This window comes from Chrysemys picta, chromosome 5 (assembly GCF_011386835.1).
Source record: "Chrysemys picta bellii isolate R12L10 chromosome 5, ASM1138683v2, whole genome shotgun sequence".
NCBI classification, from domain to species: domain Eukaryota; kingdom Metazoa; phylum Chordata; order Testudines; family Emydidae; genus Chrysemys; species Chrysemys picta.
Genome location: NC_088795.1, coordinates 28,660,396 through 28,683,420, shown reverse-complemented (window position 1 = coordinate 28,683,420; position 23,025 = coordinate 28,660,396). Strand labels below are relative to the sequence as shown.

The following is a 23,025-nucleotide window of genomic DNA, read 5'->3' as shown; positions in this document are numbered from 1 at the left end:
GCTGCAGGGAGAGCCTCCTTCCAAATGGGAGATGAAGTGCCTGATTTCTTAAATGATTAAAAGAAGTAGAGAGAGAGGATCTAAAAATGGGTTATTTTGGCTGGGTTCGACAGTTAGAACCCTGAAGCTGTATCTGAACTTCTCCTCCTGAATAATTTTACCAACAAAATTTGTCCTAAGTTTGTTTTTAACTTACTTGTATAGTATTTTGCAAATACGTTTTGCAAGGTTCCTGCCAAAGAATTAAAATAAACAACATATGGGGGAAAGGAGGGCAACATACAATTTAGTTGCTAAGTAGTTGGTTATATTGACCATGGGTTTTGTTAGCGCTGTGTGTGTGTATTTTTGGATGCAATTTTTTTAAGAGAAGAGTGGGGTTTATAGGCTGCATGAATATGGATATTGGAGGAATAGATCAACGCCTCAAGTGTGAAATGTCTGTGCAGAAGACAAAGCTTTCTCAGCAACTGACTATGAATCTGGAATTCATTCTTTGGTGTTATCATGATGACCTCCGCATCTTTGTCACAAAATGCAAAAGCTACTGCATTTTGACCTAGCCTGACCACCATGACATCACAGTTTGGGGTGGTGGGGAGAGAAAATACCTCCCACCAAAACAAGAAACCATATAACATAGACTACTTACTAGGGGGAGGTGAGAGAAAAATCACTGTCTTGTGTATGCTATAATACTGGGAGATGTTCAGAAATCTTGTTGATGAGGGCCATCTGAGACAGAAAGCTGGTAAAAAAGGAGCGCTATGAGCTAGAAAAATTGTTATACGATATCTTCTTTCAGTGTATCCTCTCACTTTTGCAGAATGAGTCGATCCTGCGTTCCTGGTAGTACTCCCAAAACCAATATACACTCAAGACTTCACTGGGAGTTTTGATTGCAAAAGAAGGAATGCCGGATCTGACCCAGTGTCAGTAATTTTGTACACATGTAAACCCAGACTGGAGTTTGCCAGCTCCTGGAGTGCCAAACTCATGCCTCTGAAGCTGCAGACTCTAAAATGTGGGACAGTGACCTTCAAAATGAGGGACAACGCACCTTGAAATGAGGAACGCTATAAGGGACATTAAGTTTTTATTTAAAATAGCCTGGAACTTTCTATAATGAAAATAAACAGTGACTCTGTGTACTAAAGACATACTTTGTGTCTGAAGTTTGAGAGCAGCCCTGGCATCTCCTTGCACAGCACTGCAATGCCCTAGTAACTTGGGTATTTCTTGCATTCACAAAAGGAATCCACAAGTTACAACTATAGATGCCCAGAACAGAAGAAGCCCTTCTTCAGCGCTACCTTTCGTCCCTGCTCTGCTTGCTTGCCACCAGTTGCACTTTCCATTTATGCAGAAAGTCGTGCACTAGCTGGGGTGGAAGGCTGGGGGAGGAGAAATCTTATTCCTTTTAAATCCCTTCATTAAGGCCTATGCAATAAGTGTCTGCAGAAAGTGCATGGAATCATTAGGAGTGAATACAAAGATATCTTTCATTGTGCTGCTGCTTCCAGCCTCTCAGCTCAGCTGCTGCTACTGAGTATGCAATGCTTGGCGTGTGCCAGCTGCCACTCAGCACAGTGCAAGAGAAACATGAACCCTCCCTGAATGATCGAGCCAGGATGCTGTAATCTTGGGATGTGTCATCCCACATCTCTGCACAGAGTGGAGGGAGGGGCAGGGTATTAATTAATTATTCCCCCCTTCTAGGTGCTATTTGGTAGATTGGTTGCCCATTATCCTCAGTTGTTTTTGTTCTTTCTTTCTCTTGAAACAATCACCTTCAACCCCTCCCAGAGCTGAAGTCACCTGACACAGCCCTGAGACAAAAGTTATGCATTCAGATCGCATGCCAGCAGTCTTCTCAGCTGTGATCACATGCCAGCAGCCATGATGCGCCTAGTGAGACAGGTGCAGGAACTCGATGGAATATTTGGAAATATTGGACTTTAGAAAGTATCTCCAGTACAGATAACCTCAAGAGACAATGCTGACCCATGCTGCATGCACATACCTCACCGCAGCATAAAGTGGAAACTGAATTAAAGAGAATGGAATGGATTGGTATAATTGAGAAAATCTCTGAGCCAACAGCATATTGTGTTCTAATAATACCAGTTATTAAAAGGAAAATATGAATCTGTGTGGATCTTAAATGACTTAATGAAGCAGCTGCAAGCGAAAAATGTATCCTCCCACCACTGGATGACTTCCTCCCCAAAGTGAAAGGCGCGACAGTATTCTCCAAGCCGGATACCTTGAGCAGATTCTGGCAAATTCCTTTAGCCAAGAAAATGCTAAACTGACTCCATTTATCACATCCTTTGGGAGATTTTACTTTCAAAGACTACCTTTTGGGACCATCAGTGCAACTGAACATTTACAAAGAAAGATGGCAGAATTGGTAACTAACACAAATGGGGTTGTAGTTTTCACGGACGACGCATGGACCTTCGATGGAAGAACACAAAACCCTCAAAGTCCTAAGCCTGATCAGTCCGTCTGGATTAAAACTCAACAGTGAAAAATGCATTTTCCATCTACCCCAGGTTTTTGGGACAGACAAAGAAAGATGAAATCAGTTCTAGCCCTGAGAAAGTACAAGCAATTAGAGAATTGAATGCACCATCTAATGTACCAGAACTGAGACTTGTACTGGGGATGGTAAATTACCTTGGTCGATACTTGCAAGTATCTTTCTGCAGTGACCAAACCACTGAAATTGGCTATGGTGGCCTGTTAAGGGGCAGATATACCCCATCAGCCCCTTCGGGGAGTATGGCCTGTGGCCCAAGTTCCTTAAGGCAGGCCTGGGCTTCAGGACCATAGGCTTGGTAGCTAATGTCTAAGTAGCTGCTCTCCTTCCCAGGACAGCATGACTCAATGGCCAGAGTCAATAGGGCTGTCCCGGGGCTCAGGAAGTACGGCCTTGTGGCCAAAGTCTAAGTAATGGCCTTCGCCGGCCCAATTCACCTCCCCGTATGGTGGTGGTGTCCACGGCGTGTTAGACGGGCAGGGAGACCGGGACCCTCCTTTCTCCACCGGGTTCCATCCAACCCAGGGCCTTAGGGAACTGATACTTCGCTGCTCAGTGTTGGTCACCTGTTCCTACCGTCCCATTTCCTGGGTTGCTTCTTACCCCTTCTCCCAGTGCGGGGGGGATCCTTCGGCAATAACTACCTCTCCTCCATCAGCCTCAGTGGTCGACTGGGGTTCAGTAGAGGCACCGACCTAGCTGGCGTTGGCATCTGGTGGCTCTGGCACTTTCCCAGAAGGAGCCTGTGGCGCACTTCTACCCTCGTCAGCAGTCAGCCCAGACTGAGCTGAGCTGCTCCCTCTTATACTGAAGTTCCAGTCAGCGCATGCCCAACAGGTGTGAAGGGGCATGGCTACCTCAGCCCATAGCATGGCATTAACCCCCTCCAGCCCAGTGTGGGGCAGGTATTCCCCGTCATGGGGCCAAATCAAGAAATTGCCTTCAAAAAGAAAAAAAAAAATGATCTCAACAGCTCCCATTCTCAAGTACAACAATGTTAACAAACGCACAATGGTCAGTGCGTATACAAGCAGCTATGGCCTAGGTGGTGAATTGTTGCAACAACATGGCTCTGAGTGGAAACCGGTTGCATTTTGCTCTTGCACACTCACAGAAGCATAAAAATGATATGCGCAGATTGATACGCGCAAGCATATGAGAACTTTTACAAATCTCTGTGCAAACTTGATTTCTTTACACTAAGACAATAAACCACTTGTAACATTCATTAATGGAAAAGACCTGGATCAAGCACTGCTGAAATGCCATCTATTGCTAAGGTTAATGAGATTTAACCCAATAGTTAAGTGTTTTCTGGGAAAAATTTGGTAGTAGCAGACACTCAGTCATGGAGCCCAGCATCACATTCAACTGCCCATGAGCTCGAAGATGACGTAGAAGCATACGTGGATGCTGTGGACACATATAGACCAGTGTCAGAAGAGAGACTACTCAAGCTACAAAAAGCAATCTCGACAAACACACAACTCAGGAAGTTCTAAGTTACATTAGGGGCAGCTGACTCAAGTATCTAAAGGACACTAAGAAAGTAACAGGAGACTACTTCGCAGTGCGTATACAAGTAAGTGAGTCAAGTGGACTCAAAATTAAAGGGAATTGCAATTCCAAATGAAATAAAAGGAGAAATCCTAAACCCCATCCATGAAGGACATCAAGGAATAACTAAATGTTGTGAACAGGCCAACCAGTCAGTGTGATGGCTGGGCATCAGAAAGGACTTAAAGAATAAAGCATCTGTATGTGAACAGTGGAGAACTAACAGACCAACGTGACACAAAGAACCTTTAATAACACGACCTTTACCTGGCAGATGTTGGAAGAGACTAGCTGCACATTTATGCAAATTCAGAGGACGTCATTACCTGGTCATCATGGAATATTTTTCCATGTATATAGAAAGAATATACTTGAAAGGCATACCACGTCACCGTGTTATCGAGAAACTGAAGTTCGCTTTTGCTCACTTTGGTATTCCAGAGCAACTAGTGATGGACAACAAACCACAATTCACTGCAGCAGAATTTAAGTTGTTCCAAACAAAATATAATTTTGATCCTATTACTAGCAGCCTACATTATCCACAAGCAGATAGAAAGGCTGAAAGATCTGTGTAGACAGCCAAGACAATCCTACAGCAGGAAGTGCCATTCCTTGCTCGAGAGTAGCCAGATTGGATGAAAAGGCCAAAAGAGCTTATGAACACTTTTAGAACAAATGTCACTCAGTTAAAGAATTGCTGGGTCTAGAACTTGGTGACTATGTTTATATCAAATTGGATGGAGAAAAAGGATGGACAACTGCAGCTGTCATAAAGAAAAAGAATTCAGTACCAAGATCATATGTGATCGAGACTGACAGTGGAGCGTTCAGCATAACCCATCAACGTCTGCAGTTTGTTCCTCAGAAAGAACAATCAACAGAGAAAACCTTACAGATGGTGGATGCAGAAGATGACTCAAAAATTCCAAACCAACCACAGCCACTCATTGCAACTAATGGACAGACAGATGACAAAGTAGTTACGCCTTTGAGTCACATAATTTAGAAAACCAGTATGATTCAGAGACACCTAACTATACTTAAGACAGTGTGATAGTGTAGGACTCTGACCAGGAAGCCAGGAGAGGAGCCTGCCTGACCCAGCATGAGGACACAAGAGGACCCTTTTTGTTTAAGCCAGCCACTGTTCACAGTGCTGCTGCACATGTCCCCAGACTCATCTCTAGCATACCATCTTCTGGGGAAGGCGCCTGGAAGGGAGTTAGGGGTGGTGAAGATTTGAGTGTTGGTAGGTGGAGAATTGGTTGATTTGCTGATGTTTTAATACTTAGTTAACCCCAACTTTTTTCTTCCCCAGATCCTATTTTCCAGCTCCAAATAAAGTCCCCTTTTGTGTTGTTGTTATTTTTGGGTGTGTCATTCCTTTGCTGGAATGTATTGTTTATTGTGTACTGGGCGTAACTGTAATGCCCTCGTGGCCCAGACGGAGTCTGCTTTGTGGGATGGGCTCCTGCCAAGAACAGGCCCCTGCAGGAATGCAGCAGGGAAACTCCCTTCCACCCCAGAGACACTTGTTCTATCCCTCTCCTCTCCCCCCTGCCCCCCACAGTAAACACACGCACGTGCACACAGTGGAATAGTACAATGAATATAGGAAAGGGAAATATTTATTTACAGAAGGATGAATGGAGGAAAAACAAGGGAAAATATAGGGGGAGAAGTAAAATGATTACATCCAATACAAAGATCCAGCAGCCCAGTGCTATCACAATATAAAAGGACAGATGCTGAGCACTGCGTCCAGACTCAGAGTTCAGGAATACTTGGCAGAGTTCCAGTGCAGCAGTGAATCTTGAGTGTTCCTGGTCATCTTCAGCACCAGTAAACTTTCCCCAACAAGCCCTCTGGTGCCCTCTTCTACCTCTCTCCACAGAACGACAACCGTCCCATTTAACTGGCTACAACCTTTCTCCATATTCTCAGTGTAGTCATAAGCCTCAGTACTCGTGGCCCTATACAGTCTGTCTGAGTGACAGCGATACTAGGTGCAGCTCTGCTTTGTCCTTCTGAGGTGATTCCTTACTGGCATGGTGGTCCTCCTGGCTCCCATTCTGGGATGTCCCAAGTCAGCAGTTCTGTCTCTCACAGACGTCAGGCTGGTTCTCAGCTGCTTCGCTATGTGGGGGTCTGCTTGCTGTACAGACACCCACACATCCCTGTCCTCTCTTTCAGCCCCCTCTCCCTTGGACAATCAGCACTTCCTCTTCTTGGAACAATAGCACTTCCTCTGCCTCAGGACAAGGTTTTAAAGCAGCCATACTGTCTAAAGCCGAAGGGGTTACATAGGTTTTATACTGCTTACCAGCAGAGATAGCATTATTCATTTTCCCAAGGGACAAGGCGAAGAGTCACCTGGGGTGAAGGCATCAGGTGTCAGAAAAAGAACCCAAGACCCAACCCTGTTGAGTAGAGGGGAGAAGCAACTCTTAGGTACAAAGCACCAGGGAGGAGGCTTGAGCCACACCTTGGGGAAGGTGCTACATACACAAATGCCATTTTGTTTTCCTTGCTGTTTTCATAGGTCATTAAATGCAAAGCCGCTGTTGCCTGGGAGCCTAAGAAACCATTTTCCATTGAGGAGGTGGAAGTTGCCCCCCCAAAGGCACATGAAGTTCGCATTAAGGTAGGAAAAAGATGAACTTTGTAAATTACATACTGTAGCGGTGCCAGTAATATTCGTGCTATAGAAATGTAGGGCTCGATCTTACAGATATTGCCACTAGAGTGGTTACTATCGGATGAACTCGTATTGAATTATGCAGGCTATTTAAAACTGCTGTGTTGGTTCCAGAATATTAGAGAGACAAGCTGAGTGAGGTAATATCTTCTATTGGACCAACTTCTGTTGGTGAAAGACACAAGCTTTCAACTACACGGACCCGAAAAACAGTAAACATTTATGGAAGAGTGTGGCAGATGACAAAGGCCATAACATGCTGTGCAAAAACACCAGAAGTTATGATCTCTGTCATGAGTCATGGCTGTGATAAATAAGCAGTCTTAGGGATCATGTCTTAGGTTTATTATGGTTATACTCACTTCTCTGGATTCAAAATACATCTTCACTTCTATATCATATCACACAGGTAAAAGCTGAAAAATTAGTTCCTTACGTATTGAAATATTCTTTGCTTTCCCTACAGATTTTGGCCACAGGGATCTGTCGCTCAGATGACCATGTTATGAGTGGTGCATTAACTGTACCTTTTCCAATAATTCTTGGCCACGAAGCAGCTGGTATTGTAGAGAGCGTTGGAGAAGGGGTGACTTGTGTGAAACCAGGTATAAGAAAGCATCAAGCACTAACCAATGATAAGTAGTTCTCACCTAGCATTCACATACCCTGCTCCAATATCAAAGACACTAACATGTATGAACTCCTTTATTGCAGAGGAAACAAGTAATCCAACATTCAACCTTCACAGGGCCTTGTCAAGGATATTTTGGAGGAGAAATATGTTGTTTAAGTCTTTCTTGCTATACTCCCAAGTGATCTTTCCTATTTCAAAAGTTTTTGCCTGTTCACTTCTATTTTTATGTGACTATGAAGTGCTCTCCCATTCCCCAGCATTCAAAAGAGGTGCTTATTTGTATTTCACTCAAAGGGAATCAAATTTGAGCTACCATTTTGAGTTCAGACCCTCGTTAGGGTTTCCGTTCAGCAAGGAATTTTAACATGTGCCTAGTTTTGTGCATATAAATAGTCCTATTTACTTCAATGTGACTACTTTGTTAGTCAGGTGCTCAGATACCTTGCTAAATCAGGGCCCAGGTTATCAGACTTTGATAGTACTGAAATTCACACTTTATTTCACACTTGCTTTCTGTGCTAGTGTCACTTGAATACTATCTTAATTCATGTACTTAATTCATCTGCCAGACAAAAGATTTTGTTCCTGTGCCTATTCTCTCAGAGAACACTGCAAGATGGGACACCGCCTGTACTCTTTTCCCAGTAATTCTGAACTCTGAGGAGAGCTGCGCAGAGTGTTTAAGATGAAATATTAAATGGGCCAAATCGGTATCTGAATCTTGAACTGAATCCAAACCATTTTTTAAAGATTAAAATATTTACTTCCCCCCGCCCCCGCCCGCATGTCTCTCTACCTCCTGGCTATTCTGGCAATGTAAGTGCTTCAGTAATGCAAAAGCATCTTTTCTATTCTTATTGGAATTAGAAAGGACTGGAAATCTTCTGAGCGAGCTTGTTCCCATCTGATTTCCAAACCAAATTGCATGGGATACGCTTCAGATAAGCATGCAAACTGTTGGACAAGTTTTGGCTGCAAAGAAACACCTTTTCTTTTGAGCCTGGCATAGAGTGTGTGACAATTGTTTGGTCCAGAGAATTGATATAAACATAATACTTTTAATTCTAACTACCATGTAATTTCAATGGGGTCAGGCTGTACTTTTGGGCAAATCATCAGAACAACTTTTTACTTTGGAATTCTGTTGTTGCTTTGGGCGCACAGACCTTTGGTGTGGCTTGTGAGACAAAGGAAGAAAGGGAAGTGTCTGTGCTAACTGCAGTTCAGAGGGCAGTTGGCAATGAGATCTATCAATCTCCTATTCCATCAGGTTGGAGCAACAAAAACTGGAAGGTTTCTTTCAGCAGTCTTATTACTAAGTCCAGGTCACAGTTCTCTAAAATTGGTTGCTTTCTGCCTTCTCCATCTTCTATTTCCCTAGATCAGCGTTTCTCAAGTGTGGCCACCGGGGGCTTTTCTTGTGGCCACAGCCTCCTGGGCAGTGATTTGGGGGGGCAAAGCAGCTGCCCCTCCGTGTTGCTTCTGGATGTGCCACCTTGGTGTTGGTTGCTGGGGCTGCCAGTAGGGGTTGGGCCCTGCCCCCCTCTGGAGGCACCTGGGGCACAACCATGGAGGAGCAGGCAACCTGTGAGTTCCCCACCTTCTCAAGGGTGGTGAGGCTCAGGCTTCAGCCCTGGTATGGTGGAGTGGTAGGCTCCGGCCATGGGGCTTCGGGCTCTGGCGCCGTCCCCTGGCCTCAAGGCCCCATCTCCTTGCTGTAGGGCTTCAGGCTACAGCCCCAGGGCTTCAGGCTCCTTCCTGGTGCCCCATCCCTCAGGCTTCAGGCTCTGGCTCCCCACTGCCACCCCTCATCTCCCCTGGCCCCTGCTGCCTATCCATCCATCTCCCCATCCAGGGCTTAATTTGTCCCCAGGATTGCCAGGGCTGCGTAAGTCTGCTGTGAAAAGGGATATTAACACTTTTCACAGCAAAGACTTGTTAGCTAGCTGGGAGGCTGTGAAAAGTGATAGTAACAAACGTACAAAAATCACTTTTCACAGCAGCAGACTTACTAACTAGCAATACATAAATCACGATTTTGATGTGCGTATTTATTTGTTTCTCCTAAAGTTAATTAAGTATTTTAGGAAAAATTGTCAGAGTGGCCACCAGCAAGAGTTGGTGGCCGTACACTGAGACCACCAAACAATTTGTCGTGAGAACCCCGCCCTAGATAATCTGGCACTAGAAAGCCCCGACAGCTTCCATTTAAAGTTAGGCATTGTGTGGCATGTGTTTATCCAAGTAATCCTCTGAAATCTTTTGACGTTTGCCCATTGAGACTGGGCTAGGAAAGGTAGCCGTGGTCTTCCGAAATCCATCATTCTGGGGCAAACTTTTTATTCTTTTGTCAGACATTGCAGTAAAATAGTGTCTAATCCTAATGTTGTTTACTGGGGTTCCGTTGTGTGTTTCTCCACCATTGAGCTAGATTTGTGTTATCTTCTTAAAGAAAATTAGCAGATTTTTTTAAGAACTCCCATGCCACTCCTGGTCAGCAATTCAGATACTGGTTCTGACTTGACTTTGCCAGGATTATAGTACTGTGGTAGTTACAGCTGCATTAAGAATTTAAGGTTTAATTCTGCAGAGGTCTCACATTTCTTTAGTACCAAGTATGATTATAACTAAGGTCCAAACTTGCGCATATCATTGCTTCCATAACAAGGATTCCTAGTAAATTTATTGCACAAGTAAATGCATAGCACAGGGTTTTATTAATTGATAAAGGCAAATTTGTGCACCAGTCAGAAGCTGTTGAATTGTAATGACATGACCCAGAGATCCTTTCATCAAGTATCTCTGTTTACTGAGTTGGGAAAGAGAAGACCAAGAATTCAGATCCTCATGTAATGAACTACCCTTATTGATGACTAAGACCATGGGCTCCTAACCTACCAGACAGTTAAGAAAGACCAGCCAAACATTTTTAAGTATTGAAGGCAAATTTGTGGGTCAGTCTGAAGCTGCTGAATTTTAATTTGATTGATCAGAAAGACAAAAAGATGCCCTCATCAAATATCCCTGAAGCATAATAGAAGGTTCCCTGAGCTGGAAAAAGAAGAAACCAGGAGTTCTAATCCACATGTAATTAACTACCCTTATTATGGTGCTATGGTAGCATAGATAAAGTGATAATAAGAACTTTAATCTTGACAAGGATAGATTTGTGACTATCTTCTGTTCTTGAATAAGTTTCAGTAAAATAAAAAATGGAGTAGAAGCTTAGTTTTATCTTGGATTGTTTGTATTGGTTGTTGAATTTGAAGTTTTGAGACGTGTATAATATGTTAAAATGGGTGTTTGGGCATTTCTTTCTGGGAGTGTCTTCACTATCTACAGTAGTCTGTTTGCGTTCTTTGTTTGTGCTGTGAGTGATTTTTTTTTTCTTTGTAAGCATATTACATAACTACAAGAAAATTTAACAGGCCTGTAAAGTTTGTTTTGGCAAAACAGACTGTAATCAAATAGTCTGTTCCCTTTCCGTGGAATATAAAAACTGTGTACATATCACTCATCAACTGACAAAGGTAATATAAATGATTAATATCTTTATACAGAGATAGATCAACAACAATAAGTCAGAATTAAGGTTGGCAAAAGTAGAGCTGCTGGAAACGATGTTAACATTTGATTATATTAAAAGTAGCCCATTGAAAAATGCCTTCATTACATATTTCCAAAATTTTAAGGCATTAGGTTTTTATATGTTAAAAATTCCAGAGAGACACATGTAGATTTTGCCCTGTTCGTGTACTCTAGAGTAGGTCTGCAGATATCCCCGCAAAGTAGCAGGCGCTCCTGTTTTTGAATCTTCAAATTAAGCTCTTGTAACGGGTTCCATGGTATAGACTAGAAACATGAAAAATATTTGAATTTCATACCTCCGTAAGCGCTAAAAATTAATTATTCTTCGGCAATTGAATGACAGCTGCTCACAAAGATTAGTTAACATTTGCATTGCACTTTTTAAGATGTAAAAGTACAATTAATGTTAATGATTAGATCAGGAAGTATGGCAGTAAAACTTGCCACACCCCCACTGTGCATTTCATGGTCTTGGGTAGGCTAACTTCTCATATGGGCACATTTCTATCTCATGCATTTTAAAGGCCCCCCTTCCGACAAAAGTGGCATGATAATAGAATATTTGCTGTCTCTAGCAGCAGCTCATCAATTAGCTCATCTAAAGATAGTGCCTTTCCTCCTGATTTACTGGAAAGGCAGCCAATATTGTCCAGAATGGTTTTTCTTCAATAATGAAACAGTAAGCTTTAAGATATTCTTTGCTGTGTTTGCCCAAGAACTTTTGACTTAAACATAATATGAGAGTGAATTGTTTGGTTGATAATTGAGATTGTCTGGTGAATATATATATATTCGATATACTGTAAATAAATGAATTGGCTTAAATACCCAAAAGCTGGTGCAGAAAGGATGAGTGATTAAATGATCTAAAGAAGTTTGCCTTACAGGAATTTGGTAAAGGAAGAGGTCAATGACCTTTAGAAATTTTGGAATATGCTGCCATGTGTCTGACCAAAGTAACGAAACAAACTAAAGATGGAACAGGAAATGGGTAGGGAATGTTATAGAAAGGCTATCAAAAGGGAGTATTAGTCTAGGGACTGATCTGTGTGGGTATGTTCATCTTGGTTCCATCAACTCCCTATACATTGGATGGTAGTGATGGGCAAATAGTCCATTAATCTGATATGTATAATAGTTGGATGTGGAGGGCCTAGTAAAGAGGAAATAGCTGTACTTCCAAAGTGGAATATCGTAGAATCGTAGAACTGGAAGGGACCTCAGGAGGTTTTGTAGTCCAGTTCCCTGCACTCGAGGCAGGACTAAGTATTAGCTACACCGTTCCTGACAGGTGTTTGTCTAACCTGCTCTTAAAAATCTCCAATGATGGAGAGTCCACAACCTGCTTAGGCAATTGATTCCAGTGCTTAGCCATCTTGACACAAAGTTTTTCCTAATGTCCAACCTGAATCGCCCTTGATGCAATTTAAGCCCATTGCTTCTTGTCCTATTCTCAGAGGTTAACGAAAACATTTTTTCTCCCTCCTCCTTGTAACAACCTTTTATGTACTTGAAAACTGTTATCATGTCCCCTCTCAGTCTTCTCTTCTCCAAACTAAACAAACCCAATTTTTTCAATCTTCCCTCATAGGTCATGTTTTCTAGACCTTTAATCATTTTTGTTGCTCTTCTCTGGACTTTATCCAATTTTTGTCCACATCTTTCCTGAAATGTGGCGCCCAAAACAGGACACAATACTCCAGTTGAGGCCTAATCAGCGTGGAGTAGAGCGGAAGAATTGCTTCTCGCATCTTGCTTACAACACTCCTGCTAATACATCCCAGAATGATGTTCACTTTTTTTGCAACAGTGTTACACTGTTGACACATATTTAGCTTGTGATCGACTATGACCCCCAGATCCCTTTCTGCAGTACTCCTTCCCAGGCAGTCATTTCCTATTTTGTATGTGTGCAACTGATTGGTATGTGTATATATGTATCCAGAGCCATCCCGTGGATATGGCGAATTGGGGTGACAGCCCCAGGCCCTGTGCTTTGCGGGGCCCAGCGCTTTGATAAAATCATGAGGAGGCGGGGAGGTGAGGCGAGCCGGTGAGCAGCGTGAGAAGGCAGGGCCGGCTCCAGGCACCAGTTTACCAAGCAGGTGCTTGGGGCGGCCACTTCGGAGAGGGGCGGCACGTCCAGCTGTTCGGTGGCAATTCAGCAGACGGTCCCTCACTTCTGCTCGGAGCGAAGGACCACCCGCCGAATTGCCACTGCAGATTGCGATCGTGGCTTTTGTTTTGTTTTGTTTGGCTGCTTGGGGCGGCCAAAACCCTGGAGCCGCCCCTGTGAGAAGGTGAGCGGCAGGCAGGGGGGAGAGGGGGTGAGGAGGCGGGCGGGCAGACAGCAAGGAGAGCGGCGGGTGGGTGGTGGGGTGAGAAGGTGAGCGGCGGCCATCGGCAGCCCCCTACCAGCGGCTCCCTCTCAGCGCCTCCCACCTGCCGCGGATCGGATGTTTCACGGCATCAGGAGGCGATGGGAGGGGAGAAGAGCGAGGATGCAGCGTGCTATGGCAGGGTGGGGCCTTGGGGGAAGGGGTGGAGTGGGGGCAGAGCCGGGGGGGGGGGGGGCACCACCTGGCAGATTAGGAACTCGGCGCCTATGTCCCTGGCCCCACACCCCACCTAGGGACGGCCCTGTATGTATGTATGTATGTATGTGGTATCATCCAACCCTGACTGTCCCAGAGCTTCAGAGAATGTCCAAAGGGCCTGTTGCCCCATCTCTTCTTGGGCTGCAATAATGGTGGAACAGTTGATATTATTATAATATTCATAAAATACCAACATTGCGCTAGGTTCTGTACATCTAGGTATGAAGACTAGGTTCTTGCCCTGAAGAATTTACAGACTATACACAAAGAAATAATGCAAGAAGGAGATGAGGATGGGACAGAAATCAATGTGTTTTGAGCACTGAAGTTCTGCACATGTCTTGTGAGCATTACTGTTTTTTAAAAAGAAGAGTTTACAGCATCTGGCTTGCTAACTTCTCGATGAGGAGAGACTAGAAGCTTATGTAGGAAGAGCTTGAAGCAGGGTCTGGAGGGAAGAAATCATATTGAGTTAGGGAGAATGGGTTTCAAATGTAGTGGACTGCATGGGAGAAGGCAGAGAGAATCAAAGAGCTGGTAAACTCACTTACATGCAAATTCTCCTCCTGTGATCCTCTGGGGAGTTGCTTACCTGTCTGCATCCCCATGTTGCAGGAGCATGACTAGATATGGGACAGAGACTCAAGACACAAGAGTGACGGTCAATGAATGCTTCATTTCCTGTTAATGCAGGTCTTTTGTATGGAGTTACAAAAGACCCTATAAGGCCTATTTAATTTAGCACCTCTAAGCCCCCACACCAGTAGTTCTCAACCTTTCTATACCATGACTCATGTTACAACAGAATGTAATGGTTGCATATAGAAATTAAACAGTTTTGGGAGGGAATTAATAAAGAGATTCATCTGATGACAAAATGCTGGCTTCTTGGATATCCCCTAACGTGTATTTAGTGCTCCGGTAAAGGGTTTTCATTTTAAACAAAACAACAAATTAATTTTTTTTATTGTTAGCAGCTAGACTTTATATTGCACATTATTGGATATGACACTCCTCCTCTGGAATTTTGGTATAGTAAAATATGGACTGTCTTTGTAATGGAAAAGCTTTCGCACTACGTATGTACACAAGAGAAGAGACAGATATTTAGAAATGTGGTCACTCTTGTTAGTGTACTCGGAGGAGGAGGGCTCCCCAGCCAGCCAGCCAGAATCTTTAGCCGGATTCTTTACTTGTTTAGCATCAATATTCAAGGTGTGATGTATGTTAATGTTCTATTGTAACTTTGCCTTAATAAAAAGGTTTTCAACAACAACAAAAAGTTTCATGATCGCCCTGCTGTCTATCGGTAAAGAAAGGAAGGATGGTCATGACCCACCGAAAACCTTTTTGTGACTCCGAGGTTTTAAATTCATGCTCCATGCTAACAGTACTTCAAGCCCCTTCCCCCACCCCAGGTGAAAGGGGAAATGTGGAGATGAGACATATTAAATTTTTCATAAACAGCATCACAAATTACAAACAGGCAACAAAGCTTTGTCACATGCCGTGTCTCCAGCACATCCACAGTAGCTGATAGATACCATCTGTTGGAATTTCCTCATGTGTTTTGTGTTGGAATTTCCAGTGTGAACTTGGTACCAATATAGTTTGCAGTGAATTTTGAGTCTTGGTGAGCAAAAACATTGAGGTACTTACTAGCTACTCTGTTTGAAATGGTTGTGGTGAGAACTCGTCTGAATTGTACTCTTCCAGAAAGTGTGTGTGTGTGTGTGTAATAACTGTACCCGCTACAATCTTTTACTTGTGTGGCTCTTCAGTGTTATCTGTCTGCTTGACTGAAATTTTCATAACTGCTCTGCTCTATTTCTAGGAGATAAAGTCATCCCGCTCTTTGTTCCACAGTGTGGAGAATGTAGCTCTTGCGTAAGCCCCAAGGGCAATCTCTGCACTACAAATGAGTGAGTTTCACTGATTATTATTATTCAAGCTATGATTTAGTCACAGGTATTTTTAGTACAAGTCATGGACAGGTCAGGGGCGTGACTTTTTGTTTATTGCCCGTGACCTGTCCATGACTTGTACTAAAAATACCCCTAACTAAATCTTAGCGGCGCGGGGGGGTGGCCCGGGGCCCTGCCGACACTGCTAGGGAGCAGCGGCCTGGTGCGCCACTGCTGCTCCAGGGCAGCCTGGGACCAGCTTCCTGGGGCTGCCCCGGGGCCGCCCGAGCACTGTCCGGTGCCCAGCTGCTCCTTGCTTCCATGAAAGACTTGCAGCCTTAATTATTATCCTAAGTAATTTGATATCATTCATGCAAAACTGACCCACATTTAAAATATCGAATTTACCCTTATTTTTGGTTGTCTTTTGAATAGCCTTGGTGCAGTTCGCGGATTAATGAAGGATGGCACCACTAGGTTTACCTGCAAAGGAAAACAGATTAATCAATTTATTAGTACAAGCACCTTCACTGAATATACAGTGGTGCACGAGACAGCAGTTGTCAAAATTGATGCAGTTGCTCCTCCGGAGAAAGTGTGTCTGATCGGCTGTGGATTTTCCACCGGTTACGGGGCTGCCCTCAATACTGCCAAGGTGAGGATTAGCATGTGCGTTTAAAGGACAAGCTCTGTTGTTGGGATAGTGCTGTTTATTTGTGTGGGTCTAGTAAAGGGCATCAGCCTGAGAGTCAGGAGAACTGGCTTTGCTGCTGACATGCTGTTTGACCGTGGCCAGGAAATATCATCTCTTTGTACCTCCCTCGCTTTCCCCATCTGTGAGGCACTTTGAGTTCTACAGATGAAAAGCTATATACAAAAGCTAAGTAGTAGTATCGCATGTTGGTTTTCTCTGTTAGTTTTTATTTATCTTATGGCTCATTTTTAGGAGTAAATAATCTTGCATTTACTGAATTACGAAAAGGTTTCCTTTCATTTATCTTAAATAAATAAAGGCCTTCTATGAAATCATTGGTTCCCTGAAAGCATGGAGTTCTTCAGGGCTTGACAGTTTTCTGTGGCAACAGCTTTCATGCCGCAAAATTGGCCCAGTTCAGGTTTCTTTTTTGACTATACTTAATGAAAAGTAGAGAGAGGCTCCAACCAATGCCATGGATGTGAAGAGCCCCAAAGTTTATATGGAGGGTTACGAATCCAAATCCCCATGAGTATCTGATTTTACAGCTGGCCTCATCTCCAGAATGGGCTGAGCCCAAAGCCCTAACCTGAACACCCCCAAACACAGGAGGGCATGAGAAATCTGTATTTGTGACTTGGGAACATCTCTAATACAAACCTACTCTCAAATGTATGCTGTGGTAGGTTTTATCCAGTTGTAATCCAATGATGGGACCCTTTACTTTGAATAGCAAAAATGCTTTTGTCCAATTTACAAGTGTAGTATCCAACACAAGCAGAGCCTAAAATGAAAAGATTTACAAGAAGATTCATGCAGTGGAATCACTATACATCACTTGTATTCTAAGAGAGTCTGATGGTTTTTATGATTATGCAGGTGGAACGTGGTTCTACCTGTGCTGTCTTCGGTCTGGGAGGAGTTGGCCTCTCCGTTGTCATGGGCTGTAAAGCCGCTGGTGCTTCCCGAATCATTGGGGTTGACATCAACAAAGACAAATTTGCCAAGGCTAAAGAGTTAGGAGCCACCGAGTGCGTCAACCCTCAGGACTTCACAAAGCCCATTGAAGAGGTGTTGAGGGAGCTGACTGGTGGTAATGGTGTGGACTATTCCTTTGAAGTCATTGGACGCACTGATACCATGGTATGTGACCAAAAGATGTAAGATGATGACGTTCATCAACTTCTGTCCAGAGGCTAGTGCAAAATTAATCAGCTGAGAGTCGCTTATCTAGTGTCTTGACACACTAAGGACCCAATCTAAGGTGCTGAGTGCCTCCATTAAGTGGAAATTCAAAATGGTGGAATCCACATGCCTCACACTGATATTCTGGGATTGCGGGAGGAAGATGGGGAGGGGGAACTTTTTGTAGAAACTTTGAAAAAGAAAATATACTGCCCCCCTATGCTGGCCATGTTCAGCTAGGAGGCAGAAAACTCTGAGGGCCTTATTACTCCAGTTTTATCATTGATCTCTACTGAAATTAATTGAGTTACACTAGTATAAAACTGCATGGAGGATTGCATTTACAGAGATTCCTTTGCTTTTCTCTGTTTGGTGTGAGTGCAGTGGTTTTGCCCCCTCGCCCAAGGCAGCAGCATTGGGGTTCACCCCCAATCCAGCAACTCTTTCCAATCTGTAGAAGCATGAAGGCATCTGCACAAAAACCCTGTACCGCCACAGCGGCACCTGGAAGCCATACTGCTAGAGAATGAGCAGGTAGATAGACTCCTGCCTACCCGTGGATCCCAGTCCACCCAGATCCTTCATGGAGAGGCCTTTGCAGGTTGGGTAATAATGGTGAGGAATGATGCCAAGGAGGCAGCACTACCCTCTTTGGCTCCCCCACCTATCAATACTTGGTTCCACCAGGCTAGGACTTTACAATATTTTCAGTCACACAACCAATTAACAGCTTGGAGTGGAAGATGATTTCATAATGTTGTTTCTTTGTTTTAAATCAGACAGCTGCCCTGGCATCCTGCCACATGAATTACGGAACGAGCGTGATTGTAGGAGTGCCTCCGTCAGCGTCACAGATCACCTACAATGCCATGCTGCTCTTCACTGGACGCACCTGGAAGGGGTCTATTTTTGGAGGTATGCACATGAGAAGAAGTGACCAAACTCTGTTGTGTGCTTGTGAAATTCACAGATTCTTGGACCAATTATTTTCAAATTTGGGTGCCTAAATCCATATTTAGACTCCTGACTAACGGGTCTGGCTTTTCAGAGATATTGAGCCGTGTTCTGCTGATCAGGGAGTATGTTGGGCCCAAGATGGGATAAAGACATTAATGAAACCCTTGTTCATTGTTACAACATTAAGCAGTTATGCAAATGTGACTTGGGGTTTCATGTCAAGTTATCCCTGGCTTACTCCCACTGTTAAAAAATATTTTACACTTTTATTAAAGACACACAGAAGAGAAAGGAAAAACTGTTAAAGCTTTTGAAAGGTAAAGTGTTAAGCAAAGCTTTCGTTTGAACAATATCCCTTATTTCCTCTCCCTGTAGCTGTCTTTTATAGGTAGAAACCTTGCTTAGTAGTCTTTTTGATAGCATTAAAGGTAGTATCAACTGTCCTTTTTGGGGGGGGAACGTTATATGGTCTGGAGATGTTGTTGAAGTCCAATCTTGTTTTCTTTAAGACAAACAAACACACACACAAACGGGGGGGAAGAATGAGCCACTTTAAGACCTGGCAAAGTTTTTTTTACTTGCCTCTGGTCACAGGATCCCAGCAGCGCTAAGGTGGAGTTAAGGCAGTAGATAAGCCAGACTTACTAGATAGGAAGCAAAACTGGAGAGCTTAGGAAAGAGGAGAAATAAGGTGGGGACTTATTCTTGGCATGTTTTTTCCACCAGGCTCATAGTTTGTTCTCTCACAAACCCTGAAGTTACAGTTTTATTGTCTGTTTACAGTCAAACATCAGAGGGAGCCATCTGACTCTAATTCTCATTTTATAAATTTGTTTTTGATTTCAAAACATCTCTGACCATGAGATTTTTGAGCCCAGATCCCCAGTGGGAAGTAGGCACTTAAATACCTTGAGGATCTGGGTGTTGGGTCCCTAATTTAGGCCCCCATGATTGAAATAACTCTTACAGAAAGACATTTAGAAAATTTCAACATTAGTTCTAAGTTGTCACATACAAAAAAACCTATTTCAAGTGACCCAGGTTAAAATGAATTGAAGTGTTGTGTATATGATTGCAAACCTTAGGGGTACACGGTGAGTTTGCGTAGCCAGTGTAAGTCAAACAGAGTGATATTGAGTGGGAAAGGATTGGACGGCAGGAAAGCAACTGGCTGGATTCTATAAAGTTTCATTTGCAGACATTCGAACATTTGAATTTGTTTAAAAACTGTAGAATTCTTGTAAAGAAAGTGTTAAATTGGTTTTAGGGTGCCAGCTTGATTCCACTGAATCGTACTTTCAGCTTAATAGGACGCTTTTTGTTTGCACATAGCGTTCCATGGGTAAATAAATGTACATTGACAAGTCCCAACAAAGTCTTGATTGATGCATTGCTCTGCCAAATTTAATTATTTTTTCACATTTATTATTTCAGTGGCAGTATGTTGCTAGATAATGTACAATCTTCTGTCTTTCAGGCTGGAAGAGCAAAGATTCTGTCCCTAAACTAGTTGCAGACTACATGGGGAAAAAATTCAACCTGGATGCATTAATAACCCACACTTTGCCTTTCGATAAAATCAACGAAGGATTTGAACTACTGCGGGCAGGGAAGAGGTGGGAGTCATTTATTTATTCATCTGTAAATTCACTGTAATGTAATGCAATCTTCTGTACTCTGTATATCTCCATTCATTCCTCAGAGGTAATTTTAACTTTTTAAATCATGCTGTATTATTAGAGGCCCTCAATTTTTTGGTAAGTGACTTGTGATGTTCCAGCAAGTATTTTATGTTCTCCAAAAGAAGAGGTCATGATCCATCATTGGAGAAATGGTCTGAGTTAAACAGCATGAAGTTTAACAAAGTTAAAAAGTTTGTTTAGTTTGGAAAAGAGAAGACTGAGAGGGGACATGATAGCAGTTTACAGGTATCTAAAAGGGTGTCATAAGGAGGAGGGAAAGAACTTGTTCACCTTAGCCTCTAAGGATAGAACCAGAAACAATGAGTTTAAACTGCAAGAGGAAAAGAATTTGTCCTTTCACACATTAGCTTTATTCAAAGGAGCTTTTCAAATTAAAAGTAAAGATACAGTTCAGCTGAGCAGTTATTACATTGTTTTAAAATTGTTAGTTATTAACATGATGCTGATTTATAAAATGTGTTAGGGCTATTTTGGCCAAAGTTCAATTAGAATGTTTTTGAAAGCTGAGCCCTGCTTCAGGAAAATGAAACCAGTCATGCCTGCCAACACTGCTGCAGCTCTTCATAATATAATATTAGTCTAGTTGATGGTAGGATAATATACATTCCTGACATGAAAGCAAGAGGACTGCATCTCAGGATTTCATTAGGGAGGTCTACAATGATGACAAAATAGTTCCTCTTATTCAGAATAAGGTATGCATAAAGGCTGCAGCACTAGGAAATTTACTCTTGGGAACTGTCATGAATTGGACAGGGAAGGGAATGACTAAATGACCCCATGGGAACATCAATCATTAACCTGACTTTTTCTGTTTCAGTATCCGCACTGTCCTGGTGTTTTAGGATCGGCATGGGGGGTTATCAACAGCATGACACATTTCATCCATATTGTGAAATCATAAAACAAAGTGTGGAAACTCTTGGATGATTCTTTGCTACTACTAGCTGAGTAAAATGGACCAAACAAAAGCTGGAGTCATCTGGACAGATTTTGATTATGATTACTGAGGAAAGGTCTTTTACTACCCTGAATCCTCACTGTTTATTTAGGTCTTTGTCTAGGTGCCTTCTTCCTTTGAACTCCCAACCCTCTCCCTCTATGAAAACTTGTACCTGGGTCCAGAGCTTTATTACAATGTTTCTATTGAAGGCTGTATAGTTATTTTCACTGTTTAAATACAGCATCATGTGAGATGAGAGGAGAAGTCAATTTCAGTCCATATCTGTATTTAAGCAAGTAGACATTCAAAATGATCACATTAAGAATTTTGTTATATTTGAGTTGTAAACTTAGCCTTAACTGATGTAGTCCTTGATATGTATTGATTCTATCAATATAAATATATATTGAGAAACTATAACTCAGTTAATGATTTTTTGTGGGTGAGTTAATATTACACATTTTTAAACAGTGTACCTAATAAATGTTAATGAAAGCTGAGATTTTCACATAAAATATCATGAGACTCAAACTTGTGAAAGTTCGCAATCTCATTAAATAAAAAGAACCCATAATTTTGAACACTTGGGATTATAAATACTGGAACAATCACAACAAAAGATCATCCCTGCTTCCAGCTTCCACACAGTTGTTTGTAAACTTAGCAAACATTATTTCCCTAAACAGTGGCATTGCACTTACTTCAAGTTAAAGCCTCTGTGTTAAAACTCAGCAGTATTGCAGCCCCCTCATGCAAGTGTTTAAGGGCAAATAAGCTATCATGGACAGCTACATCTTTTTCCTGATTAGTCCCCATCAATAGTGACTAGCTATGAGGGAGGTTGCTACACTTTTAAGCAGAGGTTCTGGAATATGCATATGCTTTAGAAGTATTCAAATTCTCACTGAATTCAATGGGTGTCCTTGCCTCCTCCCCTGGTCAGGCTAAGTACTTAATTTGAAATTAGTAGGCACCACTGCATGTAACTGGGGTGGAAATCTCTGTTACAGTGGACAAGAAACCTTTAGCACTACAAGGGGGGACGGACTCCTTCCAACCCTGAGAAAGAAAAAAATGGGTCATTTTGTAACTCAAAGCAAAGCACTGAACAACAATGAAATGCCTTCAGTTGTGTGAAGCTATTCCACAAACAACGTTTTTCTTTAAAAGGAAAACATTTAAGAAGGTTCCTAAAAAGCAGCAGAACTGAGGCTCTGTAACTAGTCCCGGTGGCAAGTCGCTGCCACCCCCCCACGCTCCCACCCGCGAGCTGCAGGCCGGCCCCCGGCATCGCGGCGCGCTCGCGTTGGGGGAGCGGTCCCGGTACCTTCCCTGACGTACGTGCAGCAAACGCCGGAGTCCGGGAGCTCTCCTCGGCCGCGAGACACGCGCCGCTCCAGCTTCTTCCTTGCTCCGGATGCTGGAGCAGCCGCCGCTCTCTCGCGCGGGAGCCACTTCCGGCTTTGTACCCCGCCCGCGCCTCCCCATTGGGTAGGCAGGCGACCAATGGGACGCTGTTCCCAAATGCGCATGCGCCGGTCAGACCGGCTGGTGGCGCCGGAGGCTGGCTGCTGTGCGGGGCCTGGGACCTCACGTTCCGCGACCCTCCTGATGAGCTACAGCCTCTGCACACACCCCCCCGGGCCATTGGTTTGTGCCAGCTGCTGTCCCCGCCTCGCTGAGCTGCATTACACGAGCAACCGGGAGCCAAGCACTGCAGGGACACAGACCAAAAAGACAATATCCCGCCCCAAAAGCAAACTGTGACACGAGAGAGAAATGGGCACAGCAGCAGACGGGGCAGAGCGCTTAAGGCAGCAATAACCAACCCTCTGTCATATTTCGATTTTATCTCCACTGAACTTGTACTAAGACGATGTGGAAAGGAGAACCCAGACATGGGCCGTCTCCTTGCTGTGACACCACCACAAGGTGGAGACGTGTACAGCACCAGGTGCAGGTTGCACAAGTGAGAGGGTGCTTTATCACACTGACATTCCCCTGGGTCAGGAGGCTC

General features: G+C 43.4%; 1 protein-coding gene across 1 annotated transcript in view; it reads left to right on the top strand.

The window, feature by feature from the left end:
* LOC101948149 (alcohol dehydrogenase 1A) overlaps positions 1-21,425 on the top strand; it is a 28,163-nt gene extending 6,738 nt beyond the window's left edge. The window contains exons 2-9 of the mRNA XM_005278476.5: positions 6,648-6,749; positions 7,270-7,408; positions 15,457-15,544; positions 15,962-16,181; positions 17,100-17,363; positions 18,185-18,320; positions 19,840-19,978; positions 20,886-21,425. Coding sequence (XP_005278533.1) covers positions 6,648-6,749; positions 7,270-7,408; positions 15,457-15,544; positions 15,962-16,181; positions 17,100-17,363; positions 18,185-18,320; positions 19,840-19,978; positions 20,886-20,910 — 1,113 coding nt within the window. The 3' untranslated portion in view covers positions 20,911-21,425. The remainder of the gene's footprint in view (positions 1-6,647; positions 6,750-7,269; positions 7,409-15,456; positions 15,545-15,961; positions 16,182-17,099; positions 17,364-18,184; positions 18,321-19,839; positions 19,979-20,885) is intronic.
* The last annotated feature ends 1,600 nt before the right edge of the window (positions 21,426-23,025 follow it).